Below are 21,905 nucleotides of genomic sequence, written 5' to 3' on the forward strand. Positions count from 1 at the left end.
TTTCTGAAAGAGACAAAAAAAGGAAAGAACAAGAGAGGGGAGAGAGAACCACTGAGAAGAGAGCAGGGTGCAGGCAGAGAGAAGTCTGGGGAGGTGACATCCCCTACTATCAACTTGCTGCAATTTGTGGCCATTAATGCTTCAAATGCGTAGTTACTTTACATTGTAGAAGAACCTTTTTTATATAATTGAGTGTGTCCAACTGATAGCTAGTCCAGAGGAAGGCAAAAAACCCTTCTGAAGCCTTTCCAATTTGCCAATGGGACCAGTCCCTGGGTCAGCTTGTACTAAGAACTATGCCCATAACCCTGTTTTTCCTCACTTGCTAAAAAGCCATGCAACAGATAAGACCGACTTGGCAGCTTATCTGTCCCTCTAACAGACAATCATCTCCTATGATTAAGTGCACACGAAACGCGTCAGGCACCTTGATTTTAAATGGAAGAATAAAGATTGTGTTTTAGCAGACTCCATCGTCCGGTGTGCTTGAAGTTCCTTCTACAGTTTGTTATCTCCCTTTCAGCTACGGGTTTGGGGCCTTGAGTACCCGGACCACTCCTGAACTCGGGTGAGCCATTTGAATTTTGTTTGATTTGATTTGCTGACTTTCAATTGGTTTGGGATTCAATATAATTGAGATAGGCTCAGGGTTTATACACCCGAGCCTCTATGAGTGACTGGTATGCTTTACATTACCATCCCAATATACTTTATAATATAGTTATCATCTTACTTTGGATTTAATTTTTTGGGGGGTTATATATTTTTTTGTCCCTCTGACAGGCCTCCCAGAAAATTGGGCAGATGTCAATCGGACAGCTTTGATTTTTCGTTGAATTGGGCACCGCATTGGCTTATTCATGTGGCCCTCGCTACGACTTTTCCTATCCCCTTCATTAACCCAAGGGCCAAATGATCTCATTAGCACAATATCGGCCACCCAAGGTGGGCATTGGGGGAAATATTTGCTCCTTTAGCGACTTAGCAAATAATAAAAAATCCAGACCAGTATAACCACCCCTTTAATATTTGTAATTAGTCTGGGCCAATAGGCTGCACCATAGCAGCAATGAAATGCACTTTATTGGTAGTTGGATTAAAAGGTGCTGCTACACAGACCAAAGTTCCAATTGTTTTTCCTTAAAAAACAAAGACTTTCCCAATCACTAGCTCTCCAGATTCATTCAGATAAAGTGTTTAAATTGGGCCCCAATTGTCTTTATTACATAAATCAGAGTGTACGTGTCTCGTGCAATCATTTTATTGCCTGTCAGTATAAATCACTTTACATTCAGAAACATTATACAAAAACATATTTACAGTATATACAACATATTACAGTCGTGCAAGTTTAAATGTCAATATTCCACATGAATGGGGAGCTTGGATGGGGGTTCAACACAGGGCCAATGCCAAGTTAGGGGTGATACATGATCATTTGCGGCAAAGGCATTAAGTAAGACCATTCTGTATATACAACAGTCTATGAAATAAGGATTTAAGGCCTTGCCATAGCCACCCTTTATACATAAAGGGCAAACTTAATATACCATTTTTGTACATGTAACAAAGTACCCTTCATTTTATTGCTCTGCCACCTTTTATCTGTTTTCCATACAAAGACCCCCCCACCCTATAATGTTCAATGGAGCTTTAAATAAAATATATTTATGAGCTGGCCCAGAATCCCTACAAATGGAATGACACATAGTTTTGATACAAACTATCATGCTTTGTATAAAGCCAAAGGGCCAGAGGAAAGAGAAATCAGTGGTCCAGTGTTCATGATGGTGCCGGCACTGCTGGGCTTGTGTGCAATGTAACCTGAGCAGCAATACCACCCTCCTTGCATATGAATATTCTGGAATATCGGTCATTGGCGGCTTATGGTAATAAAAACCTTAATAAAAGTCTCATAGATGTGCTCCTTCGATGCTAAGCACTTCCCGTGTGGCTACTGATATTCCTCTTGGGACCACCTGGAACGGAATAATTGTCGCCACTTCCCCTTGAGCTATTCACTCCGTTGGCAGCGCAGTTCTGGTAGTAGTTATAAAATTCCATTTCGTCGTCCTCCTCTTCCTCTTCGGAGTCAGAGTCGTCGTTGTAGAAGTGAATGGTGGCTTGGACTGGGAAGTTGGCTAAGACTTTCTTGCCCATATGTTGCAGATATTCACTGGTTTTAGACTTGGGCATGTACAACCTGCATGATGCAAAGTAAATCCATTAGAATCCAGGGCACTGTAAAAGCTCAATGAGTCCAGGTACCCTAAATCTAAAATACAAGCTAATCTTGTTTCAAAGTCATTAATGTCTAGGATTGCCCCCCGGCCGGTATGGTACTGGCCTAGCTGGGGGCTGGATTTACTAATTTACCAGCAATGTAGCTGCTAGTAAATTTGTAATAATTTGTCCTCTACCCCCGGCCCGCCTCCGATCAGCCCCAGATCCCCTCTCCCAGCTTCCGTTCTAGTCTGCCCCTTATATGCAGCCCGCCAAAGTCATGTCCACCCCATGTACATCATAGTCCTGCCCCTGCTCTGGCCAGTAAAAAGATTAAGGGAAGGTCGCAACCCTATTAATGTCACAATATCTATTGTAGATAGGAAAATCTGCAAACCCGGGCATAAGACTCCTGAAACAATGTAGGAAACAGGGTCGGACTAGGCCGCCGGGACACCGGAAAAAATCCCGGTGGGCCCTGGCGGCCCAGACCCGACCCTTGCCGGCGATCCCTCTGCCCGACCGTTCTTCCCCTGACGTGTTAAATTTATGTGCACTCAGGGGAGGATGTTGGGTGGTGGACCCTGCGGAGTGGAAGTTTAGGGGACGCGGCTGGCAGGGGCACCCACAGGGCCCCTGCACCCCCCAGTCCGAACCTGGTAGCAAAAGTCAATTCTCCTCCAGGTCTGTTTTAGGAGTCAGAACCAGCAGTGGAGAGAATGTAAACAAACACACTAGATGGTGATGTCTATATGTTATATGAATATATCCAAATATACAGAGCAGGTTTGGTCACCTATATGTATAATACAAATAACAGGCTCTGCCTGCAGAATAAGCTATATACACTCATAGATATGGCAGCTCCCACCTCTATGTATAAATATCAGTATACAGCAATGGAATCAGGGTCAGACGGGGCTTGTGGGACAACGGCAAAAAAACCAGTGGGCCCTGCCGACACAGACCTGATCCCTTCCAACAATGTAGGCCCTCCACCCTCACCCCCTAATAACAGGAGGAGGCACTCCTGCATGTTGAGGAGTCTGTGACTAGGATGGGGGGCCCCTGACGTGGGCCCCAGCTACCCCAGTCCAACACTGAATGGAATGTTCTGAAAATGCAATAATTTATAAATAATACTGTCATCTCTAAGTTAATCAGTATGGCAGAACCTACCTGAATGTATAAATAGTACATCTACAAAGACGGAGGGTTTAGGCACACAATAAGCTATATACTCATACTGTACTAATATGGCACCTCCCACTCATAGGTATTAATACAAATATACAGAAAAAGAATGTTCTGTGCGCACAACAAACCCTAATATTTGTCTAAGGAAAACAATAGGGCAGCTACAGGGAAGGAATGTTCTGTTCATACAAATCAATGTATAACTTATATTCATTGCGATGTAAATGAAAGCTGTTCCCTGTGAGGGTGCTAGTAACACCAGTAACACCAGTAACACTCACCGTACAGGGTGCTGAAATCCCAGTGCTCCCTTTGGACCAGTGTTTCTGTGATCCCCATTGGCCTGCCCCAACTGTGAAAAACAAAACAAAACATGTTCAGCTAAATGAGCAACAATCAAATAATAAACAGAATTAGTTGGGTGATAAGGGCTATAACCAAATGTGTGGGCACAGAAGTAATGCACCTGTATGGCCGCCAGTAGCCAAACTACTTTCTCTGCTGTTATAAAATCACAGCCAGAACTAAACAGTGCCCTCTGGGGGTCAAACAGTGACAGTGCAAAAAGGACCAATAGCTAGGCTGCTTAGATTACTTAATTTTTAGGTGAAGTACCCCTTTAAAATGGCAAGGGCATAGAAACAGAAATAGCTGAGCACTGGGGGGCACCCCCTCTGGATTCCAAGAAAGAAAGGTTCGTGTTGTGGAGCCAGAAATGTTTATCCCTGTTCTAAGACTAAGCGGAGGCAGCAGAAGGCTGAACTTGTTGGACGTGTGTCTTTTATCAATCTCAGCCACTATATAACTATGTACGTGTAATGGTCTTCAATTAAAAAAGACCACCTTGGACTACATGACTTATCAAAAACTGCTCATTATACTCTTTGCCAGAAGAATCCTCAGCCAGACAGCCCTAAGGGACCGGACAGATCTCCCAGTTACTAGAATATATATATATATATATATATAAAGAAAGGCTACTGCAATATATATGGAATATATATATATATATATGCCCCATTGTGATCTGCCCTTTCCTATGTGTAGAAGATGCTGCTTGTGTCGCATAAAGAGCCTCTCAGACCGGTGTCTCTTTTGCTGTCAGCACCCAAGGGGAACTTACCCGTCTCTGCTGTCCGTCTAGCTCCCTGTCTCCAGCTCTGAGCAGCCAAGGTCTCCACAAAGTAAGGCTGCTGAAAAGATGAAGGTGTAAAGAGTGAGTAGAGGGCACCCTGGCGGCACTGTCTCCTATGTATCATCCTATGTATCATCACTTGCAGCCTTTATCTGCCTTATTAGCCTCTCAACAGCTCCGGCCATGGGATGACACATGGCAGTGACTGATCATTTGCCCCCCCCCCCCCTGGATAGAATTACACCAGTTATAACTGTTAGGCAGCACAGTGCATACTGGGAATGGACTCTAGATATTATTACTATTACTACTATTCTATTTTTGCCCTGTTATCATCACCTTGCCCTACCAATACAGGTAGTTGATATGTTATCCAGAATGCTCTGGACCTGGGGTTTTCCAGATAAGTGGGTCTTTCTGTAATTTGGATCTCCATACCTTAAGCATTTAAACATGAAATAAACCCAATAGGATTGTTCTGCCCCCAATAAGGGGTAATTATATCTTAGTTGGGATCAAGTACAGGTACTGTTTTATTATTACAGAGAAAAGGGAATCATTTAACCATTAAATAAACCCAATAGGGCTGTTCTGCCCCCAATAAGGGGTAATTATATCTTAGTTGGGATCAAGTACAGGTACTGTTTTATTATTACAGAGAAAAGGGAATCATTTAACCATTAAATAAACCCAATAGGGCTGTTCTGCCCCCAATAAGGGGTAATTATATCTTAGTTGGGATCAAGTACAAGTACTGTTTTATTATTACAGAGAAAAAGGAATCATTTAACCATTAAATAAACCCAATAGGGCTGTTCTGCCCCCAATAAGGGGTAATTATATCTTAGTTGGGATAAAGTACAGGTACTGTTTTATTATTACAGAGAAAAGGGAATCATTTAACCATTAAATAAACCCAATAGGGCTGTTCTGCCCCCAATAAGGGGTAATTATATCTTAGTTGGGATCAAGTACAAGTACTGTTTTATTATTACAGAGAAAAAGGAATCATTTAACCATTAAATAAACCCAATAGGGCTGTTCTGCCCCCAATAAGGGGTAATTATATCTTAGTTGGGATCAAGTACAGGTAATGTTTTATTATTACAGAGAAAAGGGAATCATTTAACCATGAAATAAAACCAATAGGGCTGTTCTGCCCCCAATAAGGGGTAATTATATCTTAGTTGGGATCAAGTACAGGTACTGTTTTATTATTACAGAGAAAAGGGAATCATTTAACCATGAAATAAACCCAATAGGGCTGTTCTGCCCCCAATAAGGGGTAATTATATCTTAGTTGGGATCAAGTACAAGGTACTGTTTTATTATTACAGAAAAAAAAGGAAATATTTCTTAAAAATGTGAATTATTTCCTTAAAATGGAGTCTATGGGAGATGTCCTTTCCGTAATTCGGAACTTTCTGGATAACGGGTTTTATAGATAACAGGTCCCATACCTGTACAATTTTGCTTTATTGTAGTTATCATCTTAACCTGATACCCCCCAACACCTCTTCTTAGCTCCTAGTGCAGCTCTAGAGGACCCCACTATCTGAAGGGAGCACCTCTGTTTACCCTAAGTGCAACTATGGAACCACAGTTCCCAGATGGTAGAATTTTGCAATCATTTTCTGATTTTCGGTCCTGCTGTGAGCCTTAGATTTTGACTGAAGCCATGAATGCAGGTCAAAATCACCACAGACCCCCTCCAAACGCCACAGGCAAAGCGCCATGGGGCTCATTTATGAAGTGCAAAATAGGCATGCATAGTTTTCTTTACCCACAATGCAGCATTATTTCACAATTGCTTAACCTTCTTTAAATGGGACCCAAATTCATGCTGTGATTTTATCTCAGGACCCAGGATTCAATGTAGAATTATCTATTGCCTACTGCAGAAGGGGATTAAGGGGTGCCACAATAAACAGAATGGGGACCCAACCCACAGGTTAGGAATCAGAATGGGGACCCAACCCACAGGTTAGGAATCTCTGCTCTAGATCATTATGTGTACAATAAAAAAAAAAATCAAAGCAACAACAAAAAGCCGACAGGGCCCATGTTACACAGTGTTTCCCTGGTGAAACAGCCCCAAGTGCCGGGGGCCACAATGACTCAGTTTAACCCACGAGAGGACTCTTTCCTCACACACCTTCTTCTCACTCCACATCCCAATAAGTCAATATTTCCCCTAAACGCTCTTCTGTGCAGCTTCTAAAGAAGTTAAATATTAACTGTCGTTTCTATGAGCCTCTCAGTTATGCCCTTTCCCTGTCACACTCTAACGCTTGTGCACAAACCAATGGGATTCCCTGCAGCCTGTGCCCAAGTCACTGTACTTATGGGCATGAAGTGGTAAGATCAAAAGAAAATCTCTCTTTGTGTTTGACCCCCCAACAAAAACTTTTGCCCTTTCTGGCAATGTAACTCCCAGAAGCAGTTATAGTCCAACAACAGCAAGATATCCCTGTTCCTAATATATAGCAAGTTAGGGGCAGAAACCAAAATGCATTCATACTCTCTTTCTCAAAAGATTAAGGGGCCACAATGTACAAATGTATCCGCCACTCCCTATTCACCACACATGAAACCCCCTAGAGTGATGATGCAATAGCTTACATCACGGTGATGTCATCTTGCATTAGAGATGTACAGTATCTGCTAGGAACACACAACCTGAACTATTATTATTATTTACATGTATTTATAAAGCACCAACATATTCAGCAACGCTGTACAAGTGTAGAGACAGCCAATGGCTAGCAAGAGATGCCCTTGGAGACCATAGTGTTGCCATGTATAAAGCGGTACTAGCCACAAGGGTACATTTTATATACATATTAATACAGTTACCACAATCAAACCATGAAATCTATAGAGCGGACCATATCATAGTAACATAGTAAGTTTGGTTGAAAAAAGACATACGTCCATCACGTTCAACCACAATAATCACGTTCAACCATAATAAATGCAACCTCTGAACTGCAAGCTCTTGTGGAGCGAGATTCTCTGCACATATTCTCCATTAGCTGCAGAGCCATTGGATTAAAGGCAACATTAAGCTGTCAGTGAAATCTCCCCGAGGAAACTTGTCAGTTCTTCCTGCCTTTTTGCTATATAGAGACGGGCACAATCATAGTCCTGATTGTATAGCTTACATCAATGGCTAACAGAGGATGCTGGGAGTTGCAGTCCAGTAACAGGGCAGCATTGAGGTCTCTTTTATTTGAACTGCCCTACTGCTTGTAAACAAGGAACTTACCTGTCCTGCTGCTCGGGATGCTCTGAAGTAACATTTCGGACTCCTCTGGAGCAGAGACACAGTTGGGTTAGTGTTGCCTTTAGCCTATACTGGGATGAGTCCATTGTGCGGTGAGTGTGGGACAGACCCTGAAGCTGTGGCTGCTGAGTAGTGACTGCCAGTTCATTCAAGAGTCTGCACCTTTATCTCAGGGACTCTCTGCAAAGAGCAAACAAGGCTCCAGGTAAAAGGGAGGGGGCAGTCTGAATAGGCCACGCCCCTACAGCCTAGGAGGCCTCCTGGGGGAGGGACAGGGAACCCACGCCAGACCCTCTACTGGGAAGTGTCACTGACTCTCTGCTCTACAGACACACACCTGAGCACACACACTTACACACATACACAGTAACACACACGTACACAAGCCTGGAACACTATAATGCTAACAGCCCAGCCAGGGAGCAGCTGTTGTATGTTAAGATTAAAGGGAAACCTCAGCCAAATAATGAAATTATGCAATGAAATACAATTATAAGCATCCTATACATGAAATGAATATAGTTGTCATTTGTTAGTGTAGTTGCTATTGTAAGCCGCATCTGTCTCTTTTTGATTCTCTGCACTGCTTCTCTCTGGCTCTTGGAACAATGTAGCAGAAGCCAACTGTGCTCCAGGCAAGACTCCAGAGCCCACAATGCCTTGCATGTACTGTGTAACAGGCAGTGGTTTGAATGAAAAGCTGGAGGATGAATAGGAGAGGGTCTGAATGGAATCATAAGTAATATAATGTACCAAGAACAAATGATTTTCCTGCACTGGTGCAATATTAGGCCAGAGCGCCCCTCCTTGTTGCATGCAAATACCCTACTCTAATCATCAAAAGTGTATTAATCCCACCAACTGTATCCACTCATTGGGTGCTGTGTGTTTGACTGCAGGGTGAAGGTTTTTTTTTTCCTTCTGTAAAAAAATCTATCATTCTTATTGCCATTTGCTCTCCTTAGGGTAAGAACCCACTGAACGGTTCAGTCGCCCACAATAGATCTCTGCTATTGCGGGCAACAAACCGCTCTGAAAAGGTTTTCCATAGGCACCAATAGGAGTTGCTTAGCTCATAACAAGGTTACAGATATATAGAAACATTGGGGTAACAGTCACCCAGCTATAGTTCCAGGGGTACCCAGGCACAAATAAGCACTCACCCCAAATCCCCCCCTAACTGGCCTTCAGTCTGGGCCCCCTTAGCCCATAACAAGGTTACAGATATATAGAAACATTGGGGTAACAGTCACCCCGCTATAGTTCCAGGGGTACCCAGGGCACAAATAAGCACTCACCCCAAATCCCCCCTAACTGGCCTTCAGGCTGGGCCCCCTTAGCCCATAACAAGGTTACAGATATATAGAAACATTGGGGTAACAGTCACCCTGCTATAGTTCCAGGGGTACCCAGGGCACAAATAAGCACTCACCCCAAATCCCCCCTAACTGGCCTTCAGGCTGGGCCCCCTTAGCCCATAACAAGGTTACAGATATATAGAAACATTGGGGTAACAGTCACCCCGCTATAGTTCCAGGGGTACCCAGGGCACAAATAAGCACTCACCCCAAATCCCCCCCTAACTGGCCTTCAGGCTGGGCCCCCTTAGCCCATAACAAAGTTACAGATATATAGAAACATTGGGGTAACAGTCACCCCGCTATAGTTCCAGGGGTACCCAGGGCACAAATAAGCACTCACCCCAAATCCCCCCCTAACTGGCCTTCAGGCTGGGCCCCCTTAGCCCATAACAAGGTTACAGATATATACAAACATTGGGGTAACAGTCACCCTGCTATAGTTCCAGGGGTACCCAGGGCACAAATAAGCCCTCACCCCAAATCCCCCCTAACTGGCCTTCAGGCTGAGCCCCCTTAGCCCATAACAAGGTTACAGATATATAGAAACATTGGGGTAACAGTCACCCTGCTATAGTTTCAGGGGTACCCAGGGCACAAATAAGCACTCACCCCAAATCCCCCCTAACTGGCCTTCAGGCTGGGCCCCCTTAGCCCATAACAAGGTTACAGATATATAGAAACATTGGGGTAACAGTCACCCTGCTATAGTTTCAGGGGTACCCAGGGCACAAATAAGCACTCACCCCAAAACCCCTACGGCCAAACAATCGGATAAGCCCAATATTGCCTACCGTACGTGGGTATATGGGGGAAAGCTGTACCCTGCAGAATGGACAGGACAGAGGAAAATTGTCACATTACGAAAAAAAAGAGGTAGCTTGCTTTAACAGGGATGTACAACTGGCACTTACCTTAAAGGGATACTGACACCAGAAATGTAACCTTTTTTACATCTATCATAACAATGTCATTACATGCTATTTATAATTTTGCCATAAAAGTATTTGCCTGATGCTTTTACATTCCCTATCTGATTCCCCATGTTCCTCTATGAGGGGCGGCCATATTTGTGCAGCAGGAGGCCGTTAGCATTAGAAGCTGTAACTGACAGGCTGAGAAGGGACAGTCAGGTTTAGGAATTCAAATAACAATTACTTACAAAAGCAGCCCTATCAGCAAAAAAGAAGAAGGATCTTGAAAGGGTTATTCTGGAATGAGAACAAAACAATTATATTTTAATACGATAATTGAATTCCCAGCATTTTATGCAGTCTCCACCCATTCACCAACTTGAATATTTGAGTTTGTGATTCCCATTGATTTAACCGATACCAGTCAATCTGGGCTAAAACTTCTAATTGGTTCAAATTTGATATATTATAAATCTAAAATCTCGAGATTTCAGTCCTGAAAATGAACCACGCAATCGGCTTATTATCAGAAATCAGCAGGATACGTGATTAGCTCACATAAGGACTTGGATCTTCTATCCCAACCTTTGTTTTACCAAATTTTTTTGAACTGCCTATTTTTAAAGTTCCAACCCAATTCTAAGGACAGTGGAATAGGCAAAGTATTGGGGATTTTGGTCAACTGGGACAATGTTACTGAAATGTCATTATTTTGATAATAATTCACCCGCCTCAATAAAATTAGCAAAAGACTAAAGCTGGCCATATACGCACCGATAATAATGTACGAAACCTCGTTTCGTACGATATTCGGTGCGTGTATGGCAAGTCGGCGAGGCGACCTATATCGCAGGAAGCTGCTGATATCGGTCGACTCCCCGATCGGCCAGGTCAAAAGATTTTGATCGGGCGCCATAGAAGGCGCCTGAGCAAGATCTGCCTTCAGGGCTGAATCGGCAGAAGGAGGTAGAAATCCTATTGTTTCTCCCTCCTTATCTGCCATTTCAGCCCTGAAGGTTAGTGGCGGATCTGACGATCTTTTGTGCGACCATCGCAGATCGCCACGTGTGTGGCCACCTTAATTGTTGTTCTCTTTTTTGTCAGAATTGTAGTTCTTTATCTTTCCATATAAAATAATGGGATTTGGCCAGGTCTAAGCAGGATTTCATCTGTGTTTAGCAATAGACTGGGGTGTATTAGGCTCATGGGGGCTGCCAACCTAGGGGCCCCTGCCAGGACAACTGCCCATTGACTTTTATACAGATTTTTTTAAGATTGGCCATACTTTCAGATTTTAGTCTTCTTCCAACAAACGTTCAGTACCGGTCGTATGTTTAGATGTAACGATCTAAAACTCACATTCAGACTGAAATTGTAGGACAAAGCCCTAAAAATATCGGAGGATGTTCTGGACATGAAATAGTTGGCAGAGACCAATCGTATGAAAGTGACTTCCATTATAGGTAGGGATGCACAAAACCCAATTTTTTGGGGTCAGCCAAATCCCCAAATCCATCGTAAGGGATTCGGCTGAATACCGAACCGAATCCGAATTAGTATATGCTACGGGTGGGCGATATCGGGAGAATCCAGGCTAATTCGAATTATAACAATGGGTATAGGAAAAGTCATCAACGAGTCGATGCGGTCCCCGATCCGACTAGATTTTTTAACCTGTGGGCAGTCCCATCGGAAAGGGACCGATATCGGCAGCAAGAATCGGCCCGTGTATGGGGACCTTTAGGTACAAAACGCGTAAGGCTTTATAGAATTTATGTGTATATGTTAATAAAACCTTTTTTATTTTACTATACACCTGAGCTTTACATCTACTTTTTCTGGAGTTCCAGAGTGTCTGTCTATTTCATCTTTTTTGTTCCTATTGGGCTCCCCATACTGAGGGTCTGGGGCATGAGCACCCGGACCATCATGAACTTCATGATCTACTTTACCTGCTTAGACCTATATACCTATCAAAAACTCACTCAGATTATATTGTTATCCAGTCGAAATATTCTAACCTGTCCAATCGAATAAATGACATGATGTGAAAATGATCAGGATAATTCAGAGCCCATGCGGTCCGCAAATCATACGAAACGTACGCGTTGGATCACAAAGGATAAGAAACCGTGGTCTATAAATCATACAATGTTTGTAGGAGAATTTTCGATTAAATAGTGACGGATGGCAGAGATTCAGTGCCGTGGTATCACCTTCAGTAAGTATTGCGTGTATGTGCCGATGCCCTAAATAATAATTATATCAATGCAATTATCCCTCAAAGTGCCACTGGGGACAGCCCCACCCATAATGACTGGAGTTAATAACCTGCAGGCCTGAAGGGCTTCCTGCCACCCACGGAACTTTCCCAGGATCCCAAAACATCAAGGCTGGATGTGCTGTTTTGCCATAAACACCAATAAGGACTCGGGGGGGGGAATGTCCGCTTCCTCTCGTACTGTTGTGCAAGGCAGAATATCCTGTTATCTGCATCACATGTTTATCTGGGAAACCAACCTGCTATGGAGAAACTGCAACCCCTTCTGTTTGTCACTAAATAATCTCCTATAAGTCCGGCAGACTCCCAAAATCTGTAGGGGAAAAACTAATAATGTGTGTTCTAACACCAACACAACTGTGCGTTTCTCTCTCACTGTAGCTTATGGATTTGTCTGTGCGTGGCCTCTGCTGCTGCATGCTTGGGCTTGTACCGACTGGCAACTTTGCGCTTTCCCTGCTCTGATAGATCCTTAGTGAGTACACCAGGGGCTGCAAGCTGCATGTATTATGAGTATTAGGAAATTTCCATGAGAGAATTGCAAAGAGAGAAAGGGAGAATCACAAATATAGTGGCCCTGAACAGAATAGGGGGGCTACAGGGGATAGGGTGAAGGGATGCAGGGCATTAATAGTTGCTTAAGCATGGAAGGGACAGAAAAAAAAGGCAACAATGTACCCCCTACTGTAAATTATAAGGATATTTGAAATGACTGAAAAGGTTGCAGGCTGAAAATGAGTATCACTCATGTATTATACGGAATAATGTACCCCCTACTGTAAATGATAAGGATATTAGCAGTCACTGAGGGGTTCTGTGCCCATATAAAGGCACAAGGCTGCAGGCTGAGTTATACAGGGAACTCTGAGTATCCCTCATGTATTATAAGGGATAATGTACCCCCTACTGTAAATGATAAGGATATTAGCAGTCACTGAGGGGTTCTGTGCCCATATAAAGGCACAAGACTGCAGGCTGAGTTATACAGGGAACTCTGAGTATCACTCATGTATTATAAGGGATAATGTACCCCCTACTGTAAATGATAAGGATATTAGCAGTCACTGAGGGGTTCTGTGCCCATATAAAGGCACAAGGCTGCAGGCTGAGTTATACAGGGAACTCTGAGTATCACTCATGTATTATAAGGGATAATGTACCCCCTACTGTAAATGATAAGGATATTAGCAGTCACTGAGGGGTTCTGTGCCCATATAAAGGCACAAGGCTGCAGGCTGAGTTATACAGGGAACTCTGAGTATCACTCATGTATTATAAAGGATAATGTACCCCCTACTGTAAATGATAAGGATATTAGAAGTTACTGAGGGGTTCTGTGCCCATATAAAGGCACAAGGCTGCAGGCTGAGTTATACAGGGAACTCTGAGTATCACTCATGTATTATAAAGGATAATGTACCCCCTACTGTAAATGATAAGGATATTAGAAGTCACTGAGGGGTTCTGTGCCCATATAAAGGCACAAGGCTGCAGGCTGAGTTATACAGGGAACTCTGAGTATCACTCATGTATTATAAAGGATAATGTACCCCCTACTGTAAATGATAAGGATATTAGAAGACACTGAGGGGTTCTGTGCCCATATAAAGGCACAAGGCTGCAGGCTGAGTTATACAGGGAACTCTGAGTATCACTCATGTATTATAAAGGATAATGTACCCCCTACTGTAAATGATAAGGATATTAGAAGACACTGAGGGGTTCTGTGCCCATATAAAGGCACAAGGCTGCTGGCTGAGTTATACAGGGAACTCATGTATAGCAACAGATAATGTACCACCTACTGTAAATTATATGGATATTTTTGGAAAAAAAAGAACTGGAAAAGGGAATTTTTTATGAATTTGTTCTGTGTTTAATTTCCATTTCATTCCATTTGCTTCCGATATCTATATTTTATTTCCGGCCAAATAAAGCCAGCATAATGTTTGATATCTGCTTGTGGGGATGGAGGCAACACTGACAGACTGATTAAGTAATAGTATCAGTGCTCTGGAGGGCGGGTGAGGATTGAGCTCATTATCTAGACAGAATTCCCTATGAGGAGATAAGGATTCTGACAAGTGGGACTGAGGCCGAGGGTTCCTGCCATAGCATGTGAAAAGGTTGATAAACAGACAGTGCTGATGAGATTCTGTTCTGTCATTGCCTGAATGAAGAGTAAGCTCATTATGCTCAGTAGATTATATAAGTGTAGAAATGTGTCTTCAGCAATGCCCAGACAATATGGATTCTATCTTTCTGCCTGCCTCATGTAACCCGAGGGCTTGGGCTCTGCATTCTATAGACACAATTTTGGATTGGGGTAAAAAAAAATTTATACCTTGCAGTTACCGGGAGTATGTGAGCTTTTAGGCTGATGTCCCACGGAGCAGTTTGTTGCCTGTGATAGCTCTCTGCTATTGTGGGGTGACTAAGCACTCCGAAATGCCTTTCCACCGGCAACAATAGTAGTAAGCAATACAAAGAACTTTTCACCGGCAACTCCTATTTTTGCCAGGGGAAAGACATTTCGGAGCGGTTAGTGGCCCTGCAATAGCAGAAATCTATCGCAGGCGACAAACCGCTCCATGGGTCATAGGAAGTGGTATTTTGTGGTATTTAAATGGCTCCTGCCTTGCCCTGATCCTTGCTATGTCTATGATCCTTGCTATGTCCATAACCCTAGCTCTGCTCATGATCCTTGCTATGCCCATGATCCTTGCTATGCCCATGATCCTTGCTATGCCCATGATCCTTGCTATGCCCATGATCCTTGCTATGCCCAAGATCTTAGCTATGGCAATGATACTTGCTATGCCCATAACCCTAGCTCTGTTCATGATCCTAGCTCTGCCCATGATCCTTGCTATGCCCATAATCCTTGCTATGCCCATAATCCTTGCTATGCCCATAATCCTAGCTATGGCAATGATACTTGCTATGCCCATGATCCTAGCTATGCCCATGATCCTTGCTATGCCCATAACCCTAGCTCTGCTCATGATCCTTGCTATGCCCATGATCCTTGCTATGCCCATGATCCTTGCTATGCTCATGATCCTTGCTATGCCCATGATCCTTGCTATGCCCAAGATCTTAGCTATAGCATTGATACTTGCTATGCCCATAACCCTAGCTCTGCTCATGATCCTAGCTCTGCCCATGATCCTTGCTATGCCCATAATCCTTGATATGCCCATGATCCTAGCTATGCCCGTGATCCTTGTTATGCCCGTATCAGAGCATCAAGTTACAGTATAATGGATCCTCTCTCATGTGGCTTCATAAAGAACAAAAGCCATTCTACATTCCCTGCATTGGTCCCCCACATGCTCCTGAGCCACCTGCTGTGTGTGAACTCCCCAGCTGCCCCTTTGGCCATACCTGTTTATAAAGGCAGAATAGGAATGTGGGTTTGGTGGCCACCATGTCACCATGTCATGCCACCTATTGTCTTTTCCGCACACCAGGAATATGCACAGCTGATATCAGTTCTAGATCAGCTTCTCTCGGTAGTGCTAAAGTAGACTTCATGAGGCAAAATAGGGGTTTACAGACCGAACAGACCGTGTAGGATATGATTGAATACTGAATCCAGCATAAATGAATGATACTCACTGGGGAAGGGCTACCTATTTGACCGGGGAACTTTTTTTGAGAGCACCATACTGCCATCTTCAAGTTGGTCATACACGTGCATGTTTAAATGCCGATTGGGCCCTTTCAATCCAAGCCAGCAGCTTATCTGCCCAAATATGGGGGCATGTTGGTTGATTGATGTGCTTCTCTCCCTGATGGCCTGCATTACAGTTGTTCTGCCAAATATCGCCAACCTCAAGGTGGGCATATCAGGGAAAGAGCCATTTATTTGGTGACCTCACCAAAGAGGATCTGTCAGTGAGTGGCCAGATTTACTTTATTTGCCAATGATTCCTGTGCATGGACACTACAATATGTTTCCATGAATCCTGGGACTTGGTCATATGAACTGCACTAAAATAACCTACTTTCCTATACTGTATATGTGCCGGTCCTGGACAAGGAATCACTGGAAAATGGAGTAAACATGGTGAAGTGGTGCTCTCATGAAAATTACCCCTAGCTAGTATGTTTTCTCTCTGAATAGACTCCATTCCATTCACCAGAGGCTGCCTATAATGTAACTTTAAGCAACTTCCCAATAAACATGTATTGCGCATTTTCACTGTTCATTTTCACTGTGAACTATATGGGGCACATATACTAAAATCCAATCTTTTTGGGGCTTAAAACGCGATATGGTAAAAATTTGGAGTAACCATGATACTTTCTGAAGTTCTAAAATGTCACAAAAATGCTTTTATCGGTCATACGAAAATATCGTAATTGTGTTCCGAAAGTCATGATATTTTCGTACCGAAAAGTTTGTTAAGCCACGAAAACCTTTCTACTTTGGAAGCCTTCCATAGGACTCAATGGTTCTGGACAGATCAAACCTGGTGAAAAGGTAGGAAAGTTTAACCAAAACTTTAAAGAATTCCTAAACGTTCGTAGTTTTTACGCAAAATACGATTTTGTTGTGGTTTTTAACGAATACCACAAAAAAGTTGTGGAATTTTAATGAACTTTTTGCATACATTCCGAAATGTTCTCTAAGTTATAAAGAATACGAATTTATCTCATTAATGTTTAATCTGAGTTTAGTAAATGTGCCCCTATGTGTAAATGTTGTTATTAAAAGCACTGTCTACCTGGCTGTTTATATTCTCTGCGCTCCCACTTGTGACTCCTGAAACAATGAATAACAAACCTGGAGGAAAACTTCTGCTATATAGTTTGAAGGGACAGAACCAAAAAGGGACAGAGGCTGCTCAAGCGCAATTACATTTATGAACGGTGATAATACTTGTAGATTGTAAGCTCTTTTGGGCAGGGCTCTCTTCACCTCTTGTATCGGTTACTGATTGCTTTATATGTTACTCTGTATGTCCAATGTATGTAACCCACTTATTGTACAGCGCTGCGGGATATGTTGGCGCTTTATAAATAAATGTTAATAATAATAATAGATTATAAGCTCTTTTGGGCAGGGCTCCCTTCACCTCCTGTATCGGTTATTGATTGCTTTATATGTTACTCTGTATGTCCAATGTATGTAACCCACTTATTGTACAGCGCTGCGGGATATGTTGGCGCTTTATAAATAAATGTTAATAATAATAATAATAATAATAATAGATTGTAAGCTCTTTTGGGCAGGGCTCTCTTCACCTCTTGTATCGGTTATTGATTGCTTTATATGTTACTCTGTATGTCCAATGTATGTAACCCACTTATTGTACAGCGCTGCGGGATATGTTGGCGCTTTATAAATAAATGTTAATAATAATAATAATAGATTGTAAGCTCTTTTGGGCAGGGCTCTCTTCCCCTCTTGTATCGGTTACTGATTGCTTTATATGTTACTCTGTATGTCCAATGTATGTAACCCACTTATTGTACAGCGCTGCGGGATATGTTGGCACTTTATAAATCAATGTTAATGATAATAATAATATGGCAGGAACAACAGTGGAAAGTAGGATGACATTGCCTTTCATTAGGCAAACCCACACCTGGAGTTGCCCTATCAGACTTTTATTTGATTTTTTGAATTTATTTGAGACTTTGTGGAGGCGACATTGCAACCAATATACTATAGCACATGAATGGTTGTCGTGTATAAAGCTGTAGCAAAACGCCATTCAGGCACTTACACAGCTCCCAGCACCCTCCCCATGTCCTACCTACACTATAGAGACTCATTCACACACTGCACCAGGCTCACAGCTCTAGTGGGCGGAAACAGGACTGGAGCCGCTTAGCCAATGGACAAACTTGCCTGAAAAGCACCAATCAAACCAGGCGTCACAACGCTTCCTCAGTGTGTCAGCCTCTTACAGACAGCTCCAGGGATTGGCTGACTGTCGCCATGTGACAGTGTCGGGGGAAATGTGCAAGAATCTGTCAGAAGTTACAGCTTTGCTTTTGCTTGCCGGCCTGGGAGCCTTCCTACACACCTGCAGCCAGGGAAGCGTGTGAGTGACCTACTGCTGCTCCTCTGCAGAGTATCGCCCCTAAAGGTGGGATTATCAGCCCCCCCCTACACACACCTTGTCCAACCTGTTACTTAACTACAAATCCCAGAATCCCCTGACAGACTTTGCAGCTGTCTTAATTATGGTGGTTCTATAGTGAATAGCAAACAGTTACAGCTAATTCCCAGGACATTGCTTATAGAACCTCTAATCATTTGCATGGAACCACCCCATCAAGGGGCCCCATAGAGTGAAACAAATAGATAAGGGATGTGCAATGGATACCCTCCAGCTGTTGCTGAATTGCAACTCCCTGCAAGGGCAAAACATGGCATGGTTTGCAGCTATGCATTTCTATTATTATCATTATTATAACATTTATTTATAAAGCGCCAACATATCCCGCAGCGCTGTACAATAAGTGGGTTACATACATTGGATATACAGAGTAACATATAAAGCAATCAGTAACCGATACAGGAGGAGAAGGGAGCCCTGCCCATAGAGCTTACACTCTACATTATTATTATTATTATTATAACATTTATTTATAAAGCGCCAACATATCCCGCAGCGCTGTACAATAAGTGGGTTCCATACATGGGACATACAGAGTAACATATAAAGCAATCAGTAACCGATACAGGAGGTGAAGAGAGCCCTGCCCATAGAGCTTACACTCTACATTATTATTATTATTATTATAACATTTATTTATAAAGCGCCAACATATCCCGCAGCGCTGTACAATAAGTGGGTTACATACATTGGACATACAGAGTAACATATAAAGCAATCAGTAACCGATACAAGAGGTGAAGGGAGCTCTCTAATTTCCATGTATTTTCCCCTGGTTTCCCAAACCTGATCTCCTATTGCAGTCATGGAATATATGAAATAATCACAGTGAATTGTCGCCCTGCTAAAGGGGAGATTGGCACTGACCGGTGTCTTTTTTTTTTAATCCTACTGACTGGAAATGCAACTGACATGTAACCGTATAAGTGAGGATTTTGTGTGTGTGCAATGTCTGCTTGTTAATCTGTAATCTAATCCTCAGTTACCGTTGCTTATTTGAGCAATATTAGTTTGGTGCAAGGATTCTGATATAGGTATGGTACCCGTTACCCAGAATGCACGGGACCTGGGGCTTTCCGGATAAGGGGTAATCTCCTACCTTAAGTCTGCTAATAAAATATTTAAACAGTAATTAAACCCAATAGGGCTGTTCTGCCCCCAATAAGGGGTAATTATATCTTAGTTGGGATCAAGTACAGGTACTGTTTTATTATTACAGAGAAAAGGGAATCATTTAACCATTAAATAAACCCAATAGGGCTGTTCTGCCCCAATAAGGGGTAATTATATCTTAAGGTGGCCATACACGAGCAGATCCACTCGCTTAGCGATGTCGCCAAGTGAGCGGATCTTCCCCCGATATCGGGGAGCATTTGGGTAAAAAAAAAATAATCCGATGTGGGCGGCAATGGGGCAGTCGGATCGGGGACCGCATCAACGAGCCGATGTGGTCCCCGATCCGACCGGATTTTCTAACCTGGCCGATCGAGATCTGGCCAATTTCAGGCCAGATATCGGTCGGCCAGGCCGCTCTGCTCTCCCCATACACGGGCCGATTAGCTGCCGAATCGGTCCAAGGGACCCATATCGGCAGCTATAGTCGGCCCGTGTATGGGGACCTTTAGTTGGGATCAAGTACAGGTACTTTTTTATTATTACAGAGAAAAGGGAATCATTTAACCATTAAATAAACCCAATAGGGCTGTTCTGCCCCCAATAAGGGGTAATTATATCTTAGTTGGGATCAAGTACAGGTACTGTTTTATTATTACAGAGAAAAGGGAATCATTTAACCATTAAATAAACCCAATAGGGCTGTTCTGCCCCCAATAAGGGGTAATTATATCTTAGTTGGGATCAAGTACAGGTACTGTTTTATTATTACAGAGAAAAGGGAATCATTTAACCATGAAATAAACCCAATAGGGCTGTTCTGCCCCAATAAGGGGTGATTATATCTTAGTTGTGACCAAGTTAAAGCTACTGTTTATTAGAGAGAAAAAGGAAATCATTTTTAAAAATGTGAATTATTTGATTAAAATGGTCTAGTCTATGGGAGATGGACTTTCCGTAATTCGGAACTTTCTGGATAATGGGTTTCCGGATAAGGGGTCCAATACCTATACTATCATTAGAGATACAGGGTGCTGGGTTCTAACCCTCCATCAGGCCTTTGCTTTTCACCTGCCATTTCACCCATCACAGTTGTGTTGTGCTTGTGTCTCTTCTAGAGCAGGTTATGACTCTCTGAGCCTATGATCGGTCATTTGGCCGTGTCGGATCTCTGAACGGAGGGGACTGGGGTGCCCACCCCTGCCGGCCACCCTTCCACCCCAGCAAACGTCATGCTCATTACCCTCTGCTACATGTATCTGTGGCTGCGATTCAGATCCTCATATGCTGTGCTGATCCGCAGCTGTGTGCATCGGCTGCACAGGACCAACTCATTCACTTTCTGTACTCAGCGGCAGGGGAGAAAGAGCCTTAGAGGAACCCAAGAGCCAAAGGAAGATAAGTTCTCTCTGAAAGTGGGCAGAAAGCTCTTCCTCATTGAGGGTTCCCAGGTATTGTAATAGAAATGACATACTGTAGCTACGCTTCTCCTGTTAAACTGCAGCAAGGCCACGGGGTGCAGTATTCTCTGTATATCTATGCCAGCTGCAACATTTATATAGTGAATAAAGTGCCCCTTTATTAAAATATAAGGATATTATAAGTCAGTAGTTCCATGACCTGTATAAAAGCACTCGGCCTTGACCCTTGTGCTTTTATATTGTCATGGAACTCTGAGGTGCCTTATAATATCCCTATATTTTACAATACGAGGTACTTTATTCACTATATAATGGGTGCTTAGTTATGTAATTTCTGTCACATGACTCACTGAAACTTGTGTATTATAATAAAGTACCCCCAGTTGAAAAATATAAGGATATTATAAGTCACCAAGGAGTTCCATGACCATATACAAGGCCAAAGACAGAGTGCTTTTATACAGGTCCCGTATCTCCAAGGTGACGTCTAATATCCTCATATTTTGCAACTGGGGGTACTTTATTTATTATAATACACAAGTTTCAGTGACAGAAATTACATAACTAAGCACCAATTATATAGTGAATATAGTACCTCCTATTGTAAAATATAGGGATATTATAAGTCACCTCAGAGTTCTGTGACCATATAAGAGCACAAGGCTCAAGGCCACTTTTATACAGGTCATGGAACTCTGAAGTGACTTCTAATATCCTCATATTTTACAACAGGGTGTACTTTATTTATTATAATATACAAGTTTTAGTGAGTCATGTGACATCACTCCGATTATAACTGATGACATCACTAAGCACCGTTTATAATGATTTAATTTACAG

The 21,905-nt window shown here is 42.8% G+C and overlaps 2 protein-coding genes across 7 annotated transcripts in view; one reads left to right on the forward strand and one right to left on the reverse strand.

Moving 5' to 3' along the window:
* Positions 1-1,245: 1,245 nt before the first annotated feature.
* On the reverse strand, positions 1,246-8,022 carry ripply3 (ripply transcriptional repressor 3). 2 transcript variants are annotated; one of them, XM_012956495.3, is made up of 4 exons: positions 7,824-8,022; positions 4,544-4,610; positions 3,702-3,772; positions 1,246-2,203 (listed from the first exon to the last, which is right to left on the reverse strand). In XM_012956495.3, the coding sequence occupies exons 1-4, from the start codon at positions 7,925-7,927 to the stop codon at positions 1,936-1,938; spliced, it is 510 nt and encodes a 169-aa protein (XP_012811949.1). In that variant the 5' UTR covers positions 7,928-8,022; the 3' UTR covers positions 1,246-1,935.
* Positions 8,023-18,296: 10,274 nt separating this feature from the next.
* The window catches only part of hlcs (holocarboxylase synthetase (biotin-(proprionyl-CoA-carboxylase (ATP-hydrolysing)) ligase)), a 92,779-nt gene continuing 89,170 nt past the window's right edge, over positions 18,297-21,905 (forward strand). For 3 of the 5 annotated variants that reach the window (XR_004221203.1, XR_004221204.1, XM_004912115.4), the window contains exons 1-2: positions 18,297-18,498; positions 20,763-21,095. Coding sequence is in view for 3 of the 5 variants with exons in the window: in XM_004912115.4 (XP_004912172.1) it covers positions 20,877-21,095 (219 nt within the window). In the remaining 2 variants the exon portion in view is untranslated. The remainder of the gene's footprint in view (positions 18,499-20,762; positions 21,096-21,905) is intronic. The other 2 variants (XM_004912116.4, XM_004912117.4) reach the window with 2 other exon arrangements.

Source organism: Xenopus tropicalis, chromosome 2 (genome assembly GCF_000004195.4).
Source record: "Xenopus tropicalis strain Nigerian chromosome 2, UCB_Xtro_10.0, whole genome shotgun sequence".
NCBI lineage: Eukaryota > Metazoa > Chordata > Amphibia > Anura > Pipidae > Xenopus > Xenopus tropicalis.